Genomic DNA, 22,499 nt, shown 5'->3' on the forward strand with positions numbered 1-22,499 from the left:
GGGCAGTTGCGATCAGCGGGAGGCGGGCAGCTGCCCGTTCCTGACCGTTTTTGGGGCTCTCTCCCCGTTCCTGCCCCTTTTTGGGATTCTCTCCCCGTTTCTGCCCCTTTTTTGCTGCGCTGCGCCCTCGGGACGCCAGGGGGCGCTGCCGGCGGAGGGCAGACCGGAAGCTGGGGGCGGCCCCTTCCCGCCGCCCCTCTCGTTGACCCGGGCGCTAGGGCGCGGAATGGCCGCCGCCACCGTCTAACGTAGGGGCCGCGCTGCCGCCGCCATGGGCCGGGAGTCGAGGTGAGGGCAGCGGGGTCACCGACACGGCCGGCCGGACTGCGCCGGGGCTCACGGCTCCCTCTGGGGGTGCGGCCCGGCGCGGGCGGCTGCGTATCGGGGAACAAAGGGCGGCGTTGGGCCGGCACGGCGGGCCCCGGGGCCAGGCCCGGCGCGGGGGCGAGGAGCCGGCTCTGCGGGAAGGGCCGGGTGGCTGCGGGGCCCTGGGACGGGCTTTAGGGCCAAGGAGCTGCGAGAAGGCTCCTCTGTGCCCCGGGAGGTGCCGTCCAACCCCCCCCCCGCCCGTCCTCCGCCGTGCTGAGGGACCGGCGTGGGTCTTGGCCGCGTTCCGGCCTCTGTGCGGGGGGTGCCGGGGTACAGATCCCGCTTTGCCTTGCGGGGTGTTGGATCCCAAGCGCTGGGGCCAACAGGCGCCAACTCTGAGCCTGCCCGGCCTTTGCGGTCTGCTTTTAAGATAACAGCAATAGCAGAATTAGCCGGGTGGGTTTTAAATATTTTTTTCTCCTGGATTAGATGTTTTTTGCTTGTTCTTTTTAATGTTATGCAGGATCACCTCACTTTTGTCCTCTCGTAGCTTGTATAAACACCTGATGTGGTGTTGGAGCCAGCTCAGCAGTAATGTAATCCTGTACGTTGTGTGTTTTCGGGTCAAGCCTGTGCTGCCCGGCGGTTCGGAGCTGCTCACACCTATCGGGCTTTAAACCCACGCCCTAATTTGCAAGTGCTGTTGTGGCAGGTTCTTACCTCCCAGTTTAACCTAACCACCTGACTTTAACACTAAAACGGTGACACTACAGTCCCCATGTGCTGCTGTCCCTGCACCCGAGCGGCTTCCTAGCTCTGTAACTGGGATTTACACTGCGAGAGGCAGACGAGTTGAAATGTTAACAGCTGGCTTGGTTTCAAATTAGTGATTCAGTGAAGAGCTGAGTGCTCCTGTAGATTTGTCTAAATGAGTTTCAAAGCAGCCCGGGCAGCAGGTGTTGCCAGCAGGACACCGTTAAAGGCTCGGGCTGCAAAATCTCCCAGGAACTGAATTACAAGCTGCTAATACTCAAGCTAAGGGGAGTCCTTTGCTTGTCACAGTTCATCTTTTCTACTGATTATGACAGTTCTTTTTTATTTGGTCTCAAAATCGTGTAAAAAGTTGGTTTAAACTTGTTTAAATTTCCTATTTTAATGCCTAGAAAAAATTTAAAGGGGAAGAAATGGTTCTGTGTGTCCAGTTACACACAGTCATGCTGATACTGTACAGATTCCAAATGTACTTGGTACTAAAATACACCATATTGCCAAAATGAACTGCATTATTTTTAGTGCTGAGGCTGTTGTAATCCAACTCTGGGTGGCAGTGACGGAAGGGAAGGAAGGAAGGAGGAGGGAGGTTTGATGTCCTGCCTTCTCTGCTTCTTCCTGCTTCCCAAACCTGGCTACTAGGCTTGTCAGGAAAAGGCTCTGTGAGTCCAGAGCTACAGGAAGGTGAACAAGGGAATTGTCATGGTGTGGTGACTGAAAATCAGGAGTTGGAGGAAGAGAGGATGGTCACAGTTGTGATACCTCTGTCATTTGTATGCTCAGCTGAACAGTTTCCTGGGGAATTCCTAGCCCTACTCTCTCCCACTGAGTGGCTGGGGGAAGAAGGCATTAATAAAGGGAAAAAAAAAGAACTCCCATCTCCATCATGCATCCCACTGCAGCCTTGCTAACTTTGTAAAGTTTCTGTTGGGGTTTTTGGGGGTGTTACAGAATTTCTTTTGATGTCAGCATCGCAAAGGCAGCGACCGTTGCTGTTGTCACACATGCTCAGGGGTTTGTGTTTCTTTAATTGCAGTTTGAGAGATTTTCCATGCAGGAGAGCTATAATTTACCTAGACAAAAGATTAAATCTTGTAAAACAGGTCTTTGTTGCTTTTTAGACGTGTTCAGTTAATTTTGGGATAGCTTCCAAGAGTCTTTTACTACGTATATAGACTAGATATGAGGAAGAAGTTTTTCAGTAGGAGGGTGGTGAGACATTGGCACAGGTTGTCCAGGGAAGCTGTGGCTGCCCCATCCCTGGAGGTGTTGAAGGCCAGGTTGGATGAGACCTTGATGATGATGATGACCTTGAGATGCCTAGTGGGAGGCATCCCTGCCCAGAGCAGGGAGGTTGGAGTTCAAGGCCATTCTGTGATCCTGTGGTAATGGAAATTTCTGAAAAGCAAATTGTTCTTGCAGTTCTGCTCTTCTCATGACGTGCTTGAGGCCGAGTAACCCCTCTGAGCTCAGCATCCTCAGGAGTACCTGTACATCCTGCAGCCTGGCAGATGCTTGCAGCTGTTCAGACATTCCCATCTCCACAGCCTCCAGCTCCAGAGGGTTCTCATGCTGACGTTTCCCCGTGTGTTTCCGGGCAGGCACTACCGGAAGCGCTCGGCGTCGCGCGGGCGCTCGGGCAGCCGCTCTCGGAGCCGTTCCCCCTCGGACAAACGAGGGAAACGTGAGGACAGACGCTCCAGGAGCAGAGACCGAGACCGCCGGCGGGAGAGGTCACGCAGCAGGGACAAGAGGAGGTCTCGGTCCCGCGACAGAAAGCGCCAGAGGTAGGAGTTTCTGCTTGGGTGTTGGTGTTCTCCTGCTGCAATCAGTGGCTTTGCTGCTCACAGGGTGTTAGGGTTGGGAGGGACCTCAAGAGATCCTTGAGTCCAACCCCCACCACCCGATGTTGCTCGCGGTAGATTTTACTGTGTGTGGTGGTTTTGCGCATTAAGTGGTCTCTAGCTGCTGGTGCTGGAGATTATAAGCTCTTACTGGTCTTGATGATTGTTGGATTCCTTTTGCAACCCATTCCTTGTTGGCGGGCTAAAATTACACTGTGATTGTGGTCTAAATAAATAAAATTTTGTTCTGTGGCAGGCGCTCAAGAAGTAGAGAAAGAGAGCGGAGCCGAGAGAGAAGACGATCCCGGAGCCGAGAGAGGAGACGGTCCAGAAGCAGAAGTAGAGGTAGACGTTCTAGATCCTCCAGCCCAAGCAAGAACAGGAAAACAGAAAACAGGTATTTGTGTTCTCTAATTGCAGTCTACATAGTGACAAAATATTGTAAAACTGTTGGTAGCACGGAGGGAACCATCAGGCAAAACAATGCAAAGCTTTGGTTTGTAGAACAAGGGGAACGTCATGTGAATGTGCTGGTAGGATCTTTATCCCCTTGCTGAATGTTTGTTGTGAGAGTGTTTCTGTAAAAGAAAAAGATCTGAGTGGAGCTGTAGTGTTTGTAAGAAATCTTTGATCTTGCCTTTCAGATCAAGATCTAAAGAAAAGACAGATGGCATGGAAGTTTCCAAAGAGAAGAAAAAAGATGACAAGGAAGAAGAGAAGGATAAAGATGCTACCACGAATACTGTGGCCTCTGAGGTAGAAGCTTTTAATGCTTCTAAATTTAAAACATAGAATTTAAACCAGGATTTGAGGTAGCCATAGATTACTGCATTTACAATATAAAACCTGTTCTTGGAGCTGGATAAAATCCCCACTCCTCAAGTCAAGATCTCAAACTGCTTAGAGCACAAACCACAGACAAGTGTGGAGGATCTCTCATTTTTCATGTATTAGGTTTTCAGTAGAGGAGCTGAAACTTTTTTTTGACCCAGGCAGGAATCAAAGAACAAAGGGAGAGGGAAGCATAGCTGAAGAACTCCCAAACTCTCAGTTTTAGCTAACTCTTCTAAACCAGCATGTTGTTGTTTTGTTAATACTGGCTGCACTGTCTGTGAGGGCATAATACAGTCACTGGCTTTTGTACTAGAAGGATTTTTGGAAGTTGAGGGTAGCATGATAATTCTTCAGTCACCTACAGATCAAGGCTAAAATGAGTTGGAACTCACTGGTATGAGTTATGACATTTTTTCCTAGTAAATAAAGTTAAAATTATGTTGGTATTATCTTATAAATTATAAACTAGCTTATAAATTATATACTAGCTACAGTCTTTAAAAATAAAATAGTTAACTGCATTTCCTACTTGAAAATGTTACAGTTGATGGTAGTATTTTTCATTTACTTCTGTTGTGGTAAGTTTGTGGATGTCCAGTTTTCTGCAGCATGCTCACACAACACTTACAGAGTTTGAAGAAGCATGGACTAAAGTCCATTAATTTTCACTGCTGTTTGGTTTTTTTTTTTAAATCAGAATTTTGATCAGAACAAACTAGAAGAAGAAATGAGAAAACGAAAAGAAAGAGTGGAGAAATGGAGAGAAGAGCAACGCAAGAAGGCAATGGAAAACATAGGGGAGCTGAAAAAAGAAATTGAAGAGATGAAACAGGGGAAAAAATGGAGTTTAGAAGATGATGACGGTATTTAAATTTAAATTATAGTTAATAGTTAAAATACTTTTTTCCTAATGATACTTTTACTTCATGAACTTTAAAGCATTTAATAACTTTTCCGAATGTGAACTATAAAATTACAAAGCATAAATCTGGTTTAAGATACAATTGAGATTAAAAAACTGGAAGGATTTGTATGAGGAAAAACGATACAGTAATTAAACTGGACTGAAATTATTTGGGTAATCATTTCACACACATGAGCACTTTTCTCTTTTTTGTGTTTTATTCTCATTTTTCTTGGTTGTAAAAGATGATGAAGAGGAAACTGCAGAAGGAGAGAAAGAAGGCCATGAGGTTGAAGATGAAGAGTTAGATCCTTTGGATGCTTATATGGAAGAAGTAAAAGAAGAGGTCAAGAAATTCAATATAAAAAGTGTGAAAGGTGGTGGGAGTGAAAAGGTAAAGTCAATTATTAAGATGGGGTTTGTCTTAAAAATAGCTTTGTGTTTTAATAGCAAAATGGGTTTTAAGAAACAAGGGAGAGAAGTGAATAAGAGCATGAAGTAACTTTGATGCACTTAATGCCTGTTTAATTTCCTGATTCTTTCATCAAGCTGTTCTATCAAGTATTATTCTTTTAAAATTTCACTGAAATTTAAAAAAAAACAAACAATAAGAACCATATATATATTTTATATATTTTATACACTATGGTTTTTTGTTTATATGGTAGCACAATAATTCTTCTTAACTGTTGTGTTTTTTTAGAAATCTGGACCAACTGTTACCAAGGTAGTAACTGTGGTGACAACCAAAAAGGCAGCTGCAGAGTCAGAGAAGAAGAAAGGGGAGCTTATGGAGAATGACCAAGATGCAATGGAGGTAAAATGAATATCTTGGGTTTTTTACTATGAAAATGCAATATGCTGCTTCTAGGAGTCATGAGAATGAGCACAGCCATGGGATTTTTCCACCTTCTAGGGTATAAATTTTCTTTTAGCAAAAATGAGAGGTAGATTTTACAGTTTAGGGAACAGTAGAAAGGGATTTAATTCTGCCTAGGGTTATGGAATGCTGTACCAAGTCATGTGTTATGATAAACAACACCCTAAACCAAATTTATAAGCATTTTCTGTTACACTGGCTGTAAGTAATGATTGTTTTAGTAGGGAGAGGTGGTACAGGTAGGTAAATATAAACTCAAAGTTAAGGTGTGGGAGAAACATGACAGAAATAGATGGAACTGGGACTCTGTTCAAACTGAGTGTGGGTTTTCAGTATCTGATCTAATATGGTAAGGAGTAAGTTGTTTCTGAGTAAAGTTCCTCTATAATTGAAAAACCAGAGCCTCTCAGATTACCATTTATATTAATTTATGACAAATTATAATCTACACAGTATTCCTCAGAAGAGGAGGAAGTTGATCTTCAGACTGCCCTGACTGGCTATCAGACCAAGCAGAGAAAGCTGCTTGAACCAGTGGATCATGGAAAGATAGAATATGAACCTTTCAGGAAAAACTTCTATGTTGAAGTACCAGAACTGGCTAAAATGACTCCAGAAGGTAAGGACAAATACGACCAGAAGATCTTGGGTGCTAATAAAAATGATGACCAGTTTTCATGTGCAAAGAAAGAGCAAATTCTTTTGGAGTGTAAAGAGCATTTGAAGCAATTTGGTGTAGGAGAACACCAAGTCAATTAGGTTGCTGTTATTATTAAGTTCATATAATATATGAAACTGAAAAATGTACCTGAGTCCATTCCACCTGTCTGCTGTATCTATGTTTAACAAGCTAAAAGCTGTTGTTCTGGTTGTGGGGTGAAATCCATATTTCATGTTCAGGGACAGATCAAGAATATTTTCATCAAGGTAACAGAAATGTCAGGTTTAACTGTTGTAATGCAAATTCTGTTTCAGAGGTGAATGTGTACAGGCTGGAGTTGGAGGGAATTACAGTCAAGGGAAAAGGCTGCCCCAAGCCAATAAAAACCTGGGTACAGTGTGGTATTTCCATGAAAATTCTCACTGCTCTCAAAAAGTAAGCAAACACTCTGCGAGCTATTTCATGCTTGATCTTGCTCCTTGTGTTCTGTCACATGTTTGTGAGGAAAATCTTTGCTTCTTAATGCAGGGTGTCCATGTTTGTAGGTGTTACATACCTAATAATCAGAGTGTTTATCACTCACTGTTGATATGAATGTTCCTTCTGCCATTTCTGTCCTGCTTGCACTGCTGATTTTTAAGCTGTATTTTTTGGAATGGCATTGACATGTGTATGTAAATATGAATGTGGCTGTGATTTGCCAAACCTTAGTTTGTTCTTAAAACTTTTTTTTTTCTCTCTCTTGAAGACATGGCTATGAGAAGCCCACTCCCATCCAAACCCAGGCTATCCCAGCAATCATGAATGGACGAGACTTGATTGGCATTGCTAAAACAGGAAGTGGAAAAACTATTGCCTTTCTGCTGCCCATGTTCAGACACATTATGGATCAGAGAGCATTAGAAGAAGGAGAAGGACCCATAGGTACAAAGCTTTTACTTCCCTAATTATTATTTAAAGAAATAAAAACTCAAGCATACACTTGAGTTCTTCTTTTGGTTACAGGGAGGAATGCTTCCTTCCTGATGTCCATTAATGAGTGGTTTGGGTTTTTTTCATCTAGTGAATGATAACTGTGCTGTCTGATGTTGTTTGGTATCACCGTGCTATTTAATATTTTAAGAGCAATTGCAAATCCCTATATCTGGAATGGAGACCTTACTCCTTTGATTTTTAAACTTTGACCAGAGTTCCACCCCACCCTCATATGATCTTAACCCTCTTTTTCCTGAAATCACATTTTTAAAAATACACAGAAGTTAATTGCTTTAAACATCACTACAAAATGCTATTTTTTATTGTGTAAATAACATCTCATATTAACAATGTGTGATGAAAATGCTTTACTTTTTAGCTGTCATTATGACACCTACTCGTGAGCTGGCTTTGCAGATTACCAAGGAATGTAAGAAATTCTCAAAGACACTTGGGCTTCGAGTTGTCTGTGTTTATGGAGGAACAGGAATCAGTGAACAGGTACATAAAAGCTTTAAACATGCTGAACTCCTTGAAAATTCTCAAGTATGGCCCTTAATTTTTCAGGCTGTTTCTTTTTATGTATGTACTGAGGATGGCAATGATTTTATAGTGGGATGTGATAGTCTGAAAGTTGTTTCAAAACAGTAAGCTAGATTTTTATTAGAGTTCCCCTCAAGATAACACAAGTCAGAAAATGTTAGCTGTGGTTTGTTGCACGTTAGAGTAATTTAAAGATTAATTTCAATGTGTTCCTCCCTCCCCTGTTATGGAAGCAGCAGGAGAGACCATCTGTGATGGAAAATAGTTTATGTAGTATCAGTTGTCATAACCTGACATTTCTTATAGGCCCTTAGCTGTACAGAAGTCATATCCCCATTATTACTATTTCAGCAGGCAGAGGTTACTCCTTTGAAAAACAAACTTTCCCAAAGAGTTAAAAGAAATTTGGTAAATTTCTTTAAATTAAAATCTTTACATAATCAGTAAAAATCTTTACATAAACAATTCACACAGATAGAACAGCTGTATTACAGAGTATATTGTTTTCTTTTTTGCAAATGATATGTATTTGTTTTTTTTTTTTTAAAAAACAACTAAGTAAATCCCCACTCTTAATAGTTTGTTTCCTGTGTTTTAAAATCAGATAGCTGAACTCAAAAGAGGTGCTGAAATTATTGTTTGCACACCTGGGCGTATGATTGACATGTTAGCAGCTAACAATGGTGAGTAGAAAACCTTTTCCTATGGAGAATTTTTTCTATTTGTTGTGTAATTCTAACAAATTCAAAAGATCATGTATTTTGATAAATGGTCTTACAGAATTTTCTTATATCTCTTCAGGCTGCACTATTTAGCTATTGAGAATATATAGCACTAATAATAGGCTTAATCATATATTGGTTTGACATTTTTTGGGAGGACAGGAAATACTCCATTCTTGAAGAGTTTCTGAGAATGTTTGTCCTTGCTAAACTTAAGCTGTGCTGGTCCAAATTGTTTAACTTTAAGCAATATAGATAAAGGTTTTAACAGTTGCTTATTTTGTCTGCCCATTGCTCCTTTATTATTAGTGTAGCTCAGCAGTTACCCCCTTTTCCATGAGAGCCTCTGACTCTGCCTTTATCTGTTGGTTTTAAAAAAAACCATAGAAGCCCTCCCTTAACTGCTCAAAAGTAAAAGAACTGACCTTGCATCAAATATTCAGATTGATTAAACTGAGCCACTGCAGCTTTAAGAGGTTTTGTCCTAGTGTAACCATTGCATGCTTATTAGATAAAGTATTATTATTAAAATTATTCCACATCAAAACCTCTACTAAACTGTTGACATTATTTAACTTCTGTGGAAAAAGTACCTTCAAGACATATAGAACTGGGCTTCCAAGACTTAAATCGTCAAAGGTAGGTACATTAATGCTGTTCCCAAGTAATTTTACAAAGTTATTATTTGGGGATGAAAGTATTAAAATGTTAAATAGATACATAGATTTTAAGAAGTACTTCTTTTGTTCCCTGAATATGGATTCTGTATTGTAAAAAAATGCAGCACTAAAGCTCTAGGAAATAATTTGAGGATTCAGCTACAATTTGCTGAAGCTGAAAGAACCAAATGCAGCTTTAGTTACATAGGCATGAGTCTGAGTGATATCTGTAGAAAATGTGAAAAATCTGCTCCATTCTGAGAGCCTTTGACAGAGTCACTCCACAGCAGTTTGGAACTGAGTATTTCCACATGTTTATATCGTTGAGAAAACGATTCTTAAATCCTTGAGTTAAATCCTTCTCCTGAAAGGAGGGAATTCCTTAGCTGTTTGTTTGGGAAGGGTGCTAATTATCCTGTCAGATTTTCAAAATGTTCACAGATATACCACTTGTTTATTTTGTTTCCAGCTCTCCCAGAGTTTGGGGTGGATCTTTATCTTAAAATTCAGTAGTGTTACTGGGTAGGTTTTAATCTTTACGTACCCGTTTTGACAAGACTGCTTACCCTGTTTTATGCATTTTATTAGCAGTTAACTAGAATTAGTATGATTATCCTCAAGTAGTCATTTCTAGCCCCAAGGAAGCTTTACAGATTGTTTGTATAAAGGAGTTTTTCTGAGGCTGCAACAGTTAGCACTGGACTTTGCCTTCCACACATGCGCTGTAATCTCTAATATGTTTTTTTCTAGGTGGCGCTGTCAGATAATGGCTGATGTGGCTCCTTGCTTCATCTCAGTCTTAGTTTTATGATGTGTTTTGGCGAGGGCAGTTTTCTGAATTTTACAGGTTCTTCTGGCCCTATGATGGTATGCAAGAGAAGAGTTTGACAAAATAAAGGGCCTTGTGCATACTTACTCATTTCCCAGAATGTATATGTGGTTAAAATGAGAAAGTTTAAAATTCACGTTCAGTGAATTCTTAAAAAAAAATTAATTACTGTCTTTGTTAGAAGATAGTGAGACTATATAAAATTTTTAGAAAATATATTATTCCTGAGGGGAAACCAGATTTCCATTTGATTTTGTTTCCCATGTGTTTTTTCCTCTCCTTTCACAGGTCGGGTGACAAATCTCCGTAGAGTCACATATGTTGTACTTGATGAAGCAGACAGAATGTTTGACATGGGTTTTGAGCCTCAGGTAATTAATGACATGAGTGACACTGCCACAAGAGGCTTTTTTTCCACTTGAAGGATTTTGCAATGCTACATTGTTGTTATTATTACACTGCCAATGAGTGTTGAAAAAGATGGGCTACAGATGGACAACAGTTTAAGCCGTCTTTAATTTTCCCGTTATCCTCACATGCTTAGTTTTAAAAAAAATCTTATATAGCTTAGATATTTAAAGCTGTATTTTATATCTATAGTAGAGCTATATCTTATATATTTCTTTATTCTTTTAGTGCATTTGTTTCAAATACCTGTGGCCACGTTGTAGCCCTGTGTAGTTTCTTGATGTCATATTAGGAGTTGTAGGCTGCTTATGAAGTCTTCGATATCTCCTGGCAATGTCCTGAAGGAGACAAGAACAAAGTGTTGGAAATGTTGGTGACACATTACTTGCTGGCAGCTTTGGACATCCAGAGCTCTTTCTGTTCTCATCAGGCTATATTGTCCTCCAAAACTAGGAAAAATGCCTTTATTTATTCTCTTGAGCTGTAAGGTTTCTGCTGCTGGATTTCTGCCGGGGTGTTGTCAAGTTGCAAACCGGCACTCAGCTTCCTTTCAAATCTGCCAAATTTTCCATCTCTTAAGGCCAGCACTTAGGTCTCAAGAGGAACTCTGTAAAGAAACCTTTTGTTGTCTGTGTGCTGCAGGGACCAGTCTGAAGATGACAGCAATGTCTGTGTGTGAGGCTGAGTTACAGCACTCGGGTATTAACAGGGGATGTTCTCTTGAACCAGGTTATGCGCATTGTAGACAACGTCAGGCCTGACCGTCAGACTGTCATGTTCTCTGCCACTTTTCCCAGAGCTATGGAGGCATTAGCTCGGAGAATCTTGAGTAAACCCATAGAGGTGCAGGTTGGAGGCAGAAGTGTGGTCTGTTCTGATGTGGAGCAACACGTTGTGAGTATCACACAGCTGCCTTGCTTACCTTCTCTGCTTGCAAAAGATTATTTCCAGCAGTGTGTTGAATATAAACCAGTATATCCATGGAATGTCTAAAAATACAAGTTTAGCCACCTTATTAAACATGAACTCAGGATAAACTAACACTCTAATCTGCAAATGCAATGTGATCACCATTGGGGTTTTTTTTAAGCTTTGTTTAAGCTGAAGAGCAGTTTTGTGGAAACAGCCTGAAAAAGTCATCTCCTGTTCCTGGTATTTTTTTTATGCACCCTGAATGCATTTAATGACTTGACATACAATTTATACTGTTTCTGCTTGGCTTTCATATGTCTTTTTTTTTTTAGATTGTAATAGAAGAGGAGAACAAGTTTTTGAAATTACTGGAACTACTGGGACACTATCAGGAGAAAGGATCAGTTATCATATTTGTAGATAAACAAGAACACGCTGATGGGTTGTTGAAAGATTTAATGAGGGCCTCTTATCCTTGCTTGTCTCTTCATGGAGGTAATCTGCAATCTGAAGTTATTTAATACTAACTACTCCAAAATAGAATACTGGTATTCAGTATTATAGAAAGTAACTTAGTTCCTGTATAGTACCAATTATTTCTTCCCAAGCAGGTTTTGCTTTCTAATTGGCAACAATATTTGTGTCTTAATTTGAAATAGAGATTATGGTTTTCCATAATTATTCTTTACTGTTCCCTGTGAGATGTCATCAGGTGCCAAATCTTGTCTCTGTGCAACAGGATTGTTGCTGAGAATGGAAACCTCTCAAGTGGCAATATAATGGAAGTAGTTTAGTTAGTAGCTAGGGGAGGAAATCCCATTAGAATATTGTCCATCCCACAGTATTTTTAAACTCTCTCTGCATAAAAAAAATCATATAAGACTCTCCCAATGGCATTCACTACTCTACAACAGCAAGTAGTTAGTAACCTGAGTATTATAAGCTATTTTTATTTGAGATTCCACAGTAATAGCAGCTGTTGTTTCACTTTTCTGCCATCAAATAGTAATATAACAGAAGTAGTTTAACAGTGAGAGGAGGAAATCTCTTTAGAATATTGTCCATCCCAGGCTCTCTTAAAGCTTTCTATATATAATGCTCTTAAAAACACAGTAACCAGTAACTACAAAACCACTGTTCATTTAGTGCAACAACGGAAGACATAAAAATATTCTCATTCTTCTGAGATATTTATTGTAGAGAACAGGCAAAGCCTCCAGATGAGGTCTTAAGTGAATAGAAGAAGTTTAATAGAAAATCATATTAAATAAAATTCTGAGGGTCTTGGTATGGTAAGTCCTCGGTTTGTAGTGGAAAAACAGTTATTTGGGTGTTATTTTGGATAAAAGACTAACAGATTTTATTATTCTGGCTGGTGTTTTGGCCTGTGAAAGTGAGAATGTATTTAAATTTTATTTACTTGGACTTTCAGTTGTTTGAAGTTGGAGGGTGATGACCTGTATACAGATTCTTTTAGCCAGAGCAGAGCTTTGTGATGAACTGATTTTTTTTTTTTCCTGCAGGTATTGACCAGTATGACAGGGACAGCATAATTAATGATTTCAAGAATGGAATTTGCAAACTTCTGGTGGCAACATCTGTAGCAGCAAGGGGCTTGGATGTAAAACAATTGATGCTGGTGGTCAATTACAGCTGTCCCAACCATTATGAGGATTATGTGCACCGAGCAGGTCGAACTGGACGAGCTGGCAATAAAGTACGTGGAATCAGTTCCTGTTCTGGTTATTCCTTACTACTTTTTCCTTATTTATTGCTTGATCAAGGTGTTCCCAAGGGGATAGCTAGTATTTGACATAATTGGAAAGAGGTTTTTCCTTTAGAGCTCTAAGGTTTCTGTGTGATTGCATGTCAAATACATTCTGAATTTTATCACTCTGGCAGTTGGACTGTCCATGTTCTTCTGACATGTGAATGTGGGGTTTTTTAATCCAATTTGTGGCTGAAAGTTTGAGTATTTTTAACTGTTGAAAATGTGCCCTTGCTAAATTTACAAGATTTAATTTTCCAAACCTTGAACTGTGACAAGATTGAAAGACTTTTGTTTCTGCCATCTGCTGTTGATTTACCTCTGTGCCAGCTTCCTGGGAAATCAGATTATTCACTCTGCAGTCCCACTAAGAAAAGTTCATGCTTGAATATCATGGTTACTTTTGTTGACCAGAACAACAGCATCTGTGCAAGATAAAGCATCTTTAGACATTTTTATTCATTATCTTTTCCCTTAATTTTGACCAGGGCTATGCATATACATTCATTACTGAGGATCAGGCACGCTATGCTGGTGATATCATTAAGGCTTTGGAATTGTCTGGGAATCCTATTCCTGCTGACTTGGAGAAGCTCTGGGCTAACTTCAAAGACCAACAGAAGGCTGTAAGTAATTCTTTCTTTAGTGGGCTTTGATCTGGGTTTAATGTGTGTGCACGTGGGCCCAGTTGTGCAGTCTCTCTGATGTCACTGAACACATATGTATGCTTAGGTAAGTGTGCAAGTGTTTTCAGGATTGGGATCTTGAATGTCATTTACAGAACCCACACGAAAGATACTGAAATTCCTTCACAGAATTTGTGTTATTATTTCTAGAGCTCCTGCTCATGCTGAGAAGAGTGACTTAGGAGTTTTCAGATGAAAAAATGGAGGTTTCCTTTTTTACTGCATTTGAAAAGCATCTAAAATGCACACTTAAAGAAAATCCCAGGGGTGTTTTGTTTTGCTCTGCTGAATTAACGTAGCTTTTTTATGCTACTTCACTGTAAAATACTTTTTTTTAAATCTGAGGAGTTTTCTAAATGCACTAGGATTTGCTTTTTAAAATAAAAGGCTTCAAAATTATTTGTATAATTTCATAGTAATTTTATGACTATCAGAATCGGAATTTTAAACTTCTAATATGGGAATAAATTTTCTTTTGTTACAGGAAGGAAAACTGATTAAAAAAAGCAGTGGATTCTCTGGCAAAGGTTTTAAATTTGATGAAACAGAACAGGCTTTGGCTAATGAAAGAAAGAAACTACAAAAAGCAGCTCTTGGCTTGCAAGATTCAGATGATGAAGATACAGCTGTTGATGTAAGCACCTGAAAATAAGATTTCAGTTGATCTAAGGATGTCCAATATATTTCTACATCTAGGTCAAATATAACACATCTCAGGATGCCTGGATTTTTATTATTCTGTGTCTCACAGTAGTGACTTAATTGGCTACATGCCATGAGTAGATCTGTATGTGTTCTTCAGTATAAAAGACACATATCTATGAGGGTAAAGAAGACCTGTAGGTCTGAAGGACATGATGAACTTGAAAGTGTCTTTGTGACTTACTGGTATTTTATACTTAATATATGCACTTGTGTAAATGTCCCAGAAATTATTTTCTTTGTAATATTAATCTTGCATTTGTAATCTCAATTACAAACATTTTTTTACTGGAAGTGTTTTAAAGAAGTTCATAGTAGCCTCTTCTATTTCTAAATCCTTATTAGATTTCTTTCTTAAGGTTTGTTAGACTCCTTTTCTTTGCCTTGAAAGTAAACACTGTGTTCAGACCTTTTCCTGATTATTAGATCATGTGTTCTATTTCTTGAGTTGCAGTTCTAGGCAGGCTTCTACCATTTATGCAAGATTTATTCCTTCAAAAGCATGTAAATTAAATGCACCTCAGTATTTTCTTTCTTTAGGTTGATAAGATTGTGTGACAGGAAATGCAGTGATGTAGTAATTGTTTATTTCTTTAGATCGATGAACAAATTGAAAGCATGTTCAATTCCAAGAAAAGAGTAAAAGACATGGGAACACCAGGAACCTCAAATGCTCCAACACCATCAGCTGGGAATGCAGAAAAATTGGAAATTGCTAAAAGATTGGCTTTGAGAATCAATGCCCAGAAGAATCTTGGAGCAGAAGCACAAGTATTTGTCCCCTTCCACTTTAAGGTCAGGCTCTTTTCAGAGCAATTTGTTTCTTATTTTCTTTATTTTTTTTTAATACAGATTGTTCAATTCTTTGTTCTGTGGTTGCCATTTTATTTAGTGTTTCCAAACACTAATCATGTGCTGCACTTTAGCTCTTTAGTGCTGGACTAAGTCATAAGTTGTAGGATTTGTGACTGAGCTAATATGATAATAAGATAGAACTGGTAATGCTTTGTCTGTCCTGGCTAAGAATTAATTACTGATAAAATTGCACAATTAGGTTTTGTCAGGTTTAGCAAAGTTGCAGAAAATCTTTCTCTGCTGAAGCATCTAATACAGAACCCATTTAGATTCAGGTTAATGTGGTCTGGAATGCAAAAAGATATTATGAGCTGGAGATGCAAAAGACCACTAAGATCTTTACTATGCAGGTGTGAGGGGAGTTAATGAGAGGAAGGAAGGAAGGAAGAGGCAGAGGAGTTCAGAGGATGTATTTGTTATGTGGGCAGTTAAATTACATAGAAAGCTTTAATGAAACCTTTGTTGGTTTATAGGACTTCTTTTGGCTCTGTTGTTCTCAACGTGGACCTGTTTTTTTACAGGATGTGATGCAGCAGGCTACAAATGCTATCCTGAGAGGAGGCACAATTCAAGCTCCTACTGTATCTGCCAAGACCATTGCAGAGCAGCTGGCTGAAAAAATCAATGCTAAGCTCAATTATGTACCCATAGAGAAGCAGGAGGAAGAGAAACAGGATGGAGGACAAAATGAATCCTTTAAGAGATATGAAGAAGAATTGGAGATCAATGATTTTCCACAGGCAAGTAACCATTTGGCTATAATCAAGTGTAAATAGCCATTGTTTATCTGAGGCTATCATCATAGCTTAGGCTATGATTATACCAATAAAATATTTTGTTTCTTCTTCTTATCATACCTAATTGAATTACTACATTTTCTGTGATTACCTCTTAGCTTATAGATACACAATGCTTTGGACATGTTCCAGGGAATATCAGAGAAACAAGCATTCCTTATCATACAGATATCTTTTCACCCTTTGCCACTGGCTTCTCTCATCTCCAAATCTTTTGATGCTGTCAGGCATTTTATTTCAAAGGTCACACTACTAGAACTGATATGACTCCATGCTTTTTTTATGACTTGTGTATTTTTGCCACTGTTTTCTGCCTCAGCAGTTATTTGGAGGCTTTATATTCTACCAAACACAAGTTCCTTGTATTCATCTTTGGGTTCTGCCCAAGTTTGATTTATTTTGATGAAGTTATTTTATTAATAGTTTGTTACCCTTCCCTCTTAGAAATCCTTATCCTAGCAGGTTCCTCATTCATAGGCCATATTCTAGATTTTACACTTCTGCCAAGGATCCTTCTGACCCATTAATTAAATGTTTGCTAGATGCAAAGCATTGCCTGCTCGTGATGGCTGCACAAGTAACAGTTCTTCAGTCTGCATTTTGAAATTAGAATGCTGTGTCTGATCCTCACAGTGGAGTGGTGTTCTTGCTTGTCTAAAATGTCAGCTAACCTTTGGATTGCCATTTTGTCTGATGCCTTTCTCCTTCTTGATCCTCCCATATCCTTTCTCTTGCAGACTGCCAGATGGAAAGTTACCTCCAAAGAAGCTCTACAGAGAATCAGTGAATATTCTGAAGCTGCTATTACAATCAGAGGAACTTATTTCCCTCCAGGCAAAGAACCCAAGGAAGGAGAACGAAAGATTTATTTGGCTATAGAAAGTATGTATTCTTTTTATAAATGTTTTAATGTAAGATATAACCCTGCTTTTTTAACTAGACATGGAATCTCTATAGTGACAGTGTCTGGAAGCTCACTTTAGATACTTCTCAAATTAGTGTAATTACGAAAGAAACACTTGTTTTGTCAAATGATCCATGGGGTTCCCAGAGATGCTTCTCCTGAGAAGACTGATGTGCAGCACAACAATAGCAAACATGGATGGGATCAGTTTGGAGGGGAGGGAAAGAGAAAAGAACAATCAGGAATAGTACAAAAATGTCTGTGCCAGTGCCAGTGTGCCAGAAATAAAGAACAAAATGGAACTGTGTGGGGTTTGGCTGTAAAAAGTATAAGATAGTACATCAACAACTGAAAAAAACACTTTGCAAATCTCATGATGGTTGAGTTGAAGTGTTGTGGGTTTTTTCAAAGAAACCTCTAATCCTAGGTATTTCTGAACTATGTAATTTAGGACTGGTTTAAGTATAAAAACAGAATGTGGTCTTGCTGAGGCAGTCTATACAATACTAGTGTTCTTCAGCAAATAATGGAGGATGTTCAGCAAGTTTTGCAATGTTTCTGAAAACAGCCAGCAATGATTATTCTGTAGGTTTCACACACAGAAGGTGTTTAAGGTGGTAATTTTTTTTTTTTATTTTCAGGTGCCAATGAACTGGCAGTACAGAAAGCAAAGGCAGAAATCACACGGCTTATAAAAGAGGAGCTCATCAGATTGGTGAGTGAAATATCCAGAATACAGAGGGAAAGTGTCTTACTGATGAGCTTGAGATCTACAGTGTTGACAGTTCAGCATACATTTTTATTAATATCAGGGGCTGGAGCCTGTAGATCTCAGAAACACTGTTTCATAGAAAATATCTGAGTTTTTAGTCAGCCAGACCCACGGCTGCCATCCAGCCAGCAGATGGAGATAGCACATTAACAGAGCTTGTTGGCTGGTGACCCCTTAAAGAGTTAGTTACAAATAAATCCCCTTATTTCAGCACCATCAAGCAGGGGAAAGGAGAATTATTATTATATGTGTTGAGAGTTTTGGGGGTTTTTTTTTGACATATTCTTACAGCATACCCATGTATTCAACATACTCTCTTTTCAAGTAAGATACTCTCTTGAGAAATTATATTTTGAGTTCTCTGGTTGTAGAAATCTGTCTCTCTCTAGAACACTCCCCAGTAGATCTGACAGTGGTTTTGTTTTTTTTTTTCTTAAGTAGCCTTTCAAATCAGCAGCCAGTTCCAGGTGTCCTGCTGATTTTGTTGATACCAGCATTACTGACAGTTTTCCCAACTTGTTGACCTCCCCAGAAAAATGTTTTCTGAAGGAAGATGGTTGCTAGGAAACAGTTAATTCACATGCAATGTGGATTTGGGGTTTTACTGCAATTCATTTATCAGTTTGCACTTTTAACTGTGATTGTTCTCTCCTTATTTGCAGCAAAATTCATACCAACCAACCAACAAAGGAAGATACAAAGTTCTATGAGTATTTGGAATTTCCTGTCTGCCAGTGGCTGGTGCGTGAAACTTTGTGGCTTCTGTTGTTTTTGCTGTTTACACTGCTTGTTGTAAATTAAGAATTTTTTTTTATTTTGTCTTGCGGACATTTTTTAACAGAAACTTGATACTTGCTGAAACATCTTAATTCTCTCCACTAAAGTTATCAGTCTTAAAGCAGACCGTTTTTTGCAAAGCATGAGTTAATTTAGAAGAACTGTTTATATACTTTTCATCGTAAAGAATATAAAATAAAACAAATTTTAATTTTCCTCACAGACTATACAGTCAAATAAATGAAACAGTGTTGGGATTTGTGTCGGAAATCGATAGAATGTAACCGCTTCTTATTGTGGGGGTGGTTCACTACAGAGCAGTTTATACTGGAAAAACAAACACCAAAATAAAAGCAGAATTTTCTCCTGATCCAGAGCACCTCTCTGGCTGGTTCCACACGCATTGAGTCCCTGTACAAATGTCCCCCTAAGGTCAGAGAGTCTTGTGATTACAGTAGAGATTTTATCCTCTTCACACCCCACTGTGTCTTTATCATCCAGGTAATAACTTTGGGGTTTTTTGTAAAATGAAATGTTTTGTAATAAGAAAATAGTTTTCCTGGTTTTTTTCTAAACATCAGAATATTAGGATTTGGTTTTTTTTTTTCCTCATTCTCTGGCATAAGAATGAAAGCCTGTTTAGTTTAAAAATAAATTCTCAAAAAAAAAAGAAAAAGAAAAAAAAAGAAACCTTTTGTAATGAAATACTACTTTGTCACTTTTTTATAGTGTTCTTATATACACACTCAGTGTGATTTCTTTTTTTCCCCCAGGGTTGTTGTCTTTAATACTGTTAGGACATGGCTTTAAGTAAAAAGGAATAATGATATTTAAGAGTGAGTTCCACAGCTATTGGAGTCATTAAGCTACAGGAACAGGGAAGACCTTTCTTTTTGAGGTCTCATCCCCATAACCATCAGTACTAACCATGGACTCTTACTACTCTTAAGCATTTAACTTCCCTGTTCACTTATCTGGAGCCTAAGTGGTAGCAAGTTGAATCCTCTTATTCTAGCAGCTCCAAAATGTTCAAGATGATGACTTCCAAAAGGACTTTTGTAGAAACCTTTTCTTACTGACACATTGAGAAGAAATGTGTCATTTTAAAACAGCTCTGTATATACTGCTTTAACCCTGGTGAAGACAAATCATGCAACCTGCATCACAGCTGTATAATTTTACATCTATTTCCCAGCTTCAGGTAATTTAAATGACTTAACTTCTGTTTACATTCATCTGTGTTACTCTAATGGCAATGTACCTTATTTGCAGTACAGGAAAGGAAAGGAATGCTTATGCCAACAGTACTCATTTAGGATAAGAACACTCAATACTTGCCAATATTAATGCATTGAGTAGAGCAAAGAAGCACACACAACACTTCTCAAAATTGCAAACAGAAATCTCAAACTAAGGCTCTGTGGTCCCCTTTAAGTACGTCAGGTTTCTTTCTGTTAACAACTGAGTTTTTTATGTGTTTCATACAACTCCTTTGTTGAATTGTCTGACTTTTTGACAGTGTCCCCCCAGAAGAGTGACAGATTTTGATGTATGTAATGAAGAGCACTTTCAAGTTTGGAGAGTCTGATGCTTCTTTTAAACCTTGTTTCAAAATGTTCATATATATATTGGTATCTCCTTAAAAAAGGCATGATGGAGACATTTTTGTGATTTCCAGCTTTGCACTGTTGGATTTCAGAGATGCAACAATGTATAATCTTTAACTCCTGGGGTTTTTAAATGCAATGTCAATATTCCTATGTTTTTTTAATTCCAGCAAAAATAAAAATAATTTCAATGTATATTTTTCAGAAACTGTCTTTCTGAATAGCTCATCTGTTTTCTGCACTTGCAAGACTCATGCATTTTTTTCCTATGAGAGTTAACCTCGTGCTTTTTGGATTAAGGTGATGCCTACAGTAACTTGTGTTTTCCTGCTAGAAATGCAACGAGATGCAGCTCAGACTCAGTTATGAAAGTCACAGTGAAGGAGTCAAGACATGAAAACAAGAACAAGATGTGTATAAGCCAGAGGAGAAACTCTTAAATTAACAAATACACATAGAAAAACAGTGGAAACAAGATGAGAGTAAAAGTTGGGAGATGACACAATTAAATAATGAAAAATATCTTCAGTTCTTTCCAGGTGTGTCCATTGATACAGACAAGTTCTTTTTAACATCACAGTTTGGCTGCTTTCCAAGGAATCTGCCCTGCACTGATTCCTTTTGCCAGTTGTTGGAAGAGCTCAGGGATTCTTTGTTGTTTTTTTTATTTTTTAATACACATAAGCAGAGATCGTTCTGTTGTCTGCCCAAGGTGATAATGCTGCCACTTTTCTATGCTTTTATTCCTTGAGTCAGAAGTGTTTTTTTGGGGTGGATAAGTGGTAACTGAAGGAGTTTTTCTTGCACGTTGCAGTAATGCAGTGTTGTCAGCATGCAGGGGCAGTGGTAAGGGGGGGTAACTCCAGAGGTGTTGCTGTTCTTGGGGAGCAGGACCCTGGGACTTGTAGGTGTCAGTGAAGTAGGAGAGAACTGCTGTGTAGGTGTAAGTCTGTGAATGTGAAAGAAATGGCAGAGAGAGGGAGGCTTGTGCCACAGAGCACTAAATAGAGTGCTTTCAGTGGGGGAGAAAAAAATAAATCACAGTTAACAATTTTGTACAACCCTAACTAAATTGCACATTGTTGCTCCTCTTTGTTTCATTAATAGGCAGCTTAAGGCCTAATTTAGATGTTAGTCTTTATACTTAAAAGGTTGTAACCAAAATGTAATGTGTAGCTCACAGCCCAGCAGGTTTTACAGCTGTTCCCTGTCGCTTGGTATTTTATTTGTACAATTAAAGTAGTGAAGTCTATTTAGAGTGCATTTGGCTGCTAACTGAATAAAAGAATCTGAGGCTCTAAGTGCCATCTGTGGGAGCTTTTCTCATTCAAGATTTCCAAGTGGAAGACAAAAAAATATAAAATTCAGATTTGTAAGCGAAGCTTTGGTAAAATTCTGCCATGTTAATGACTGATTATAAAGCAAACACCAAAGTCAGGATTTGGGATCTTCCTAAAATAATAAGTGAAAGAATGCCAGAGTCTTGAGGAGCACACTTGGGTATTTCAGTCCTTCAGACTTGTACATTTGTAAGAAATGGTTCAGCAAAACTAGAGACAGAAGAGACAGGTATGTCTGCCTGGGAGAATGGGGCCTGCCTAACTTAACTTGCCAGAATAATTTTTAATCTGCCATGCACACATGCTGTCAATGGCATGCTGCTGAACACCTCTGTCAAGAAAGCCTCATCTAAACTTGCCCTTAAAGAGGCTGGTGAGTTTTTTCTGAGAGGGAAGGATGGTGTAAAACCAGCCCTTGCCACAGCCCTCCCAGTGAGGTACTGGTGAGGGTCTTGCAGCCCCTTGGCTGTATCCCAGCGTTGGCGCTGGGCCCTGTGTGCTCCTTCTGGCCTCCTCACGTGATTCTTCAGGAATGCACTTTCCTTTGATTATTTTTCTTGACCCAGATCTCTTCCAAATATGGTCTCGGCTTAAACAAGTTTGTGTTCTTAGAGCCTGGGCGTTTGCAGAAGAAATTCTGGCTTCCAGCTAACTGTGCCTGTATGGGGGGGAGTGGAGGCGGAGAGAGACCTAAAAATGTAAAGATTAAAGGCACACAGCTGGACTCAAATTTGTCCCAAAATGTACATTTGGTAAAATGTTTATACAATGCTAGGCAGGAAGATTTGTTTTCATAATTTTAGCTGCAGTGGAAACAATTGTTTTTAAATAAATGACCATTAGGCTGAGTGATTGCCACCCAAACATTGCTTCTCTGAGACTTCTCATCTGAAGCAGATTTAAATATTTTTCTTTTGTCAAACTGAGTGATACAAAATTGTCAAGCTGGCCAGCGTAAGCAGAAGTAAATTAATTAGTATCTCAGAACTAAGCACTTGGAGTGAGCTAAGACATTATTAATAACCTACCGTGGAGTGAGC

The 22,499-nt window shown here is 39.1% G+C and overlaps 1 protein-coding gene across 2 annotated transcripts; it reads left to right on the top strand.

Moving 5' to 3' along the window:
• The first annotated feature begins 173 nt into the window (after positions 1 to 173).
• Positions 174 to 20,314, top strand: DDX46 (DEAD-box helicase 46). 2 transcript variants are annotated; one of them, XM_071758994.1, is made up of 24 exons: positions 174 to 288; positions 2,682 to 2,867; positions 3,181 to 3,321; positions 3,569 to 3,680; positions 4,456 to 4,621; positions 4,908 to 5,056; positions 5,366 to 5,479; positions 5,996 to 6,161; positions 6,518 to 6,638; positions 6,952 to 7,127; positions 7,558 to 7,679; positions 8,326 to 8,404; positions 10,220 to 10,302; positions 11,069 to 11,233; positions 11,584 to 11,746; positions 12,775 to 12,968; positions 13,508 to 13,645; positions 14,190 to 14,339; positions 15,005 to 15,202; positions 15,784 to 16,002; positions 16,797 to 16,941; positions 17,605 to 17,678; positions 18,398 to 18,476; positions 19,286 to 20,314. In XM_071758994.1, exons 1-23 carry the CDS (start codon positions 272 to 274, stop codon positions 18,443 to 18,445), a joined length of 3,126 nt encoding a protein of 1,041 aa, XP_071615095.1. In that variant the 5' UTR covers positions 174 to 271; the 3' UTR covers positions 18,446 to 18,476; positions 19,286 to 20,314. The 2 variants fall into 2 exon arrangements, with proteins under 2 accessions (XP_071615095.1, XP_071615096.1); XM_071758995.1 differs by having other exon boundaries at positions 20,032 to 20,314.
• Positions 20,315 to 22,499: the final 2,185 nt, after the last annotated feature.

This window comes from Heliangelus exortis, chromosome 15 (genome assembly GCF_036169615.1).
Source record: "Heliangelus exortis chromosome 15, bHelExo1.hap1, whole genome shotgun sequence".
NCBI lineage: Eukaryota > Metazoa > Chordata > Aves > Apodiformes > Trochilidae > Heliangelus > Heliangelus exortis.

Excerpts from the sequence above, each read along its gene's own strand:
- DDX46 (XM_071758994.1), top strand. Across the intron at positions 2,868-3,180 it reads CGCGACAGAAAGCGCCAGAG|GCGCTCAAGAAGTAGAGAAA; the intron begins GTAGGAGTTTCT and ends GTTCTGTGGCAG. Across the intron at positions 7,128-7,557 it reads AGAAGGAGAAGGACCCATAG|CTGTCATTATGACACCTACT; the intron begins GTACAAAGCTTT and ends TTTACTTTTTAG.